The following is a 2,500-nucleotide window of genomic DNA, read 5'->3' on the forward strand; positions in this document are numbered from 1 at the left end:
TCTCTCTCTCTAGATGCCCATTAAGTGGATGGCATTGGAGTGTATTCACTACAGGAAGTTCACACACCAGAGTGATGTGTGGAGCTACGGTGCGTGTGACATTACAAACAAACGATACTAGACGCATCATTTGCCAAAATGACCTTACTTCCTGTTTCTCCTTTCTCTCTCTTTCTCTTTCCCTCTCGTTTTCTCTTTCTTTCTATCTTACTTGCTTTCTTCCTCTCTCCCTATCTATCTCTCTCCCCCTCATTTTCTGTCTTTTGTTTTCTCTTTCTCTTTCATTTCAATTTAAGGGCTTTATTGACAAGGGAAACGTATGTTAACATTGCCAAAGCAAGTGAAATAGATAATAAACAAACTGAAATAAACAATTAAAATTAACAGTAAACATTACACTCTCTCTCTCTCTCTCTCTTTCACTTTCTCTATTTCTCTCTCTCTCACTTTCTCTCGCTCGCTCTCTCTCTTTCTCAATCTCTCCCCCTCTCCCTCTCTCTCTCTCTCTCTCTCTCTCTCTCTCTCTCTCTCTCTCTCTCTCTCTCTCCAGGTGTGACTATCTGGGAGCTGATGACTTTTGGAGGGAAGCCGTATGACGGCATCCCCACGCGGGAGATCCCAGACATCCTGGAGAAGGGCGAGCGTCTGCCTCAGCCTCCCATCTGCACCATAGACGTCTATATGGTCATGGTTAAATGTACGTATGATACAGTTGAAGTCAGAAGTTTACGTACACATAGGTTGGAGTCATTAAAACTCATTTTTTAACCATTCCACTCATTTCTTGTTAACAAACTGTAGTTTTGGCAGGTTGGTTAGGACATCTACTTTGTGCATGACACAAGTAATTTTTCCAACAATTGTTTATAGACACACTTATAATTCACTGTATCACATTTCCAGTGGGTCAGAAGTTTACATACACTAAGTTCACTGTGCCTTTAAACAGCTTGGAAAATTCCAGAAGATTATGTCATGGCTTTAGAAGCTTCTGATAGGCTAATTGACATTCTTTGAGTCAATTGGAGGTGTACCTGTGGATGTATTTCAAGGCCTCGCTTCAAACTCAGTACCTCTTTGCTTGACATCATGGGAAAATCACACGAAATCAGCCAAGACTTCAGAATAGTTTTTTAGACCTCCACAAGTCTGGTTCATCCTTGGGAGCAATTTCCAAATGCCTGAAGGTACCACGTTCATCTGTACAAACAATAGTACGCAAGTATAAACACCATGGGACCACGCAGCCGTCATACCGCTCAGGAAGGAGACGCGTTCTGTCTCCTAGAGATGAACGTACTTCGGTGCGAAAAGTGCAAATCAATCCCAAAACAACAACAAAGGACCTTGTGAAGATGCTGGAGGAAACAAAAGTATCTATATCCACAGTAAAACGAGTCCTATATTGACATAACCTGAAAGGCAACTCAGCAAGGAAGAAGCCACTGCTCCAAAACTGCCATAAAAAAGTCAGACTACGGTTTGCAACTGCACATGGGGACAACGACTGTACTTTTTGGAGAAATGTCCTCTGGTCTGATGAAACAAAAATAGAACTGTTTGGCCACAATGACCATCGTTATGTTTGAAGGAAAAAGGGGGAGGCTTGCAAGCCGAAGAACACCATCCCAACAGTGAAGCACGTGGGTGGCAGCATCATGTTGTGGGGGTGCTTTGCTGCAGGAGGGACTGGTGCACTTTATAAACTAGATGGCATCATGTGGAGGAAAAGTACGTGGATATATTGAAGCAACATCTCAAGACATCAGAAGTTAAAGCTTGGTTGCAAATGGGTCTTCCAAATGGACAATGACCCCAAGCATACTTCCAAAGTTGTGGACAACTGGCTTAAGGACAACAAAGTCAAGCTATTGGAGTGGAGACGTGTGGAGGTCTTGGCTGATTTCCCAAATTATGTCAATTAGCCTATCAGAAGCTTCTAAAGCCATCATTTTCTGGAATTTTCCAAGGCACAGTCAACTTAGTGTATGTAAACTTCTGACCCACTGGAATTGTGATACAGTGAATTATGTGTGAAAGTGAAATAATCTGTCTGTAAACAATTGTTGGAAAAATGACTTGTGTCATGCACAAAGTAGATGTCCTAACCGACTTGCCAAAACTATAATTTGTTAACAAGAAATTTGTGGAGTGGTTGAAAAACGAGTTCTAATGACTCTAAACTAAGTGTATGTAAACTTCCGACTTCAACTGTAGATAATGATATATATGATTATTCAGCTTGTCTGCTCAACCGCCCGCCTGATATATATATAGGCTACATCTTGTCTGGTCAACCTGATATATGTATATATATATACAGTGGGGCAAAAAAATATTTAGTCAGCCACCAATTGTGCAAGTTCTCCCACTTAAAAAGATGAGAGAGGCCTGTAATTTTCATGATAGGTACACTTCAACTATGACAGACAAAATGAGAAAAAAAATTCCAGAAAATCACATTGTAGGATTTTTTATGAATTTATTTGCAAATTATACA

At 40.7% G+C, this 2,500-nt stretch overlaps 1 protein-coding gene across 1 annotated transcript in view; it reads left to right on the forward strand.

The window, feature by feature from the left end:
• LOC110515808 (receptor tyrosine-protein kinase erbB-4) overlaps positions 1-2,500 on the forward strand; it is a 478,553-nt gene that overhangs the window by 457,577 nt on the left and 18,476 nt on the right. Inside the window, 2 exon segments of the mRNA XM_090239673.1 lie at positions 14-89; positions 551-697. Coding sequence (XP_090095799.1) covers positions 14-89; positions 551-697 — 223 coding nt within the window.

Source organism: Oncorhynchus mykiss, chromosome 7 (assembly GCF_057628025.1).
Source record: "Oncorhynchus mykiss isolate SJ-2025 chromosome 7, ASM5762802v1, whole genome shotgun sequence".
In the NCBI taxonomy this organism is placed as follows: Eukaryota; Metazoa; Chordata; class Actinopteri; order Salmoniformes; family Salmonidae; genus Oncorhynchus; species Oncorhynchus mykiss.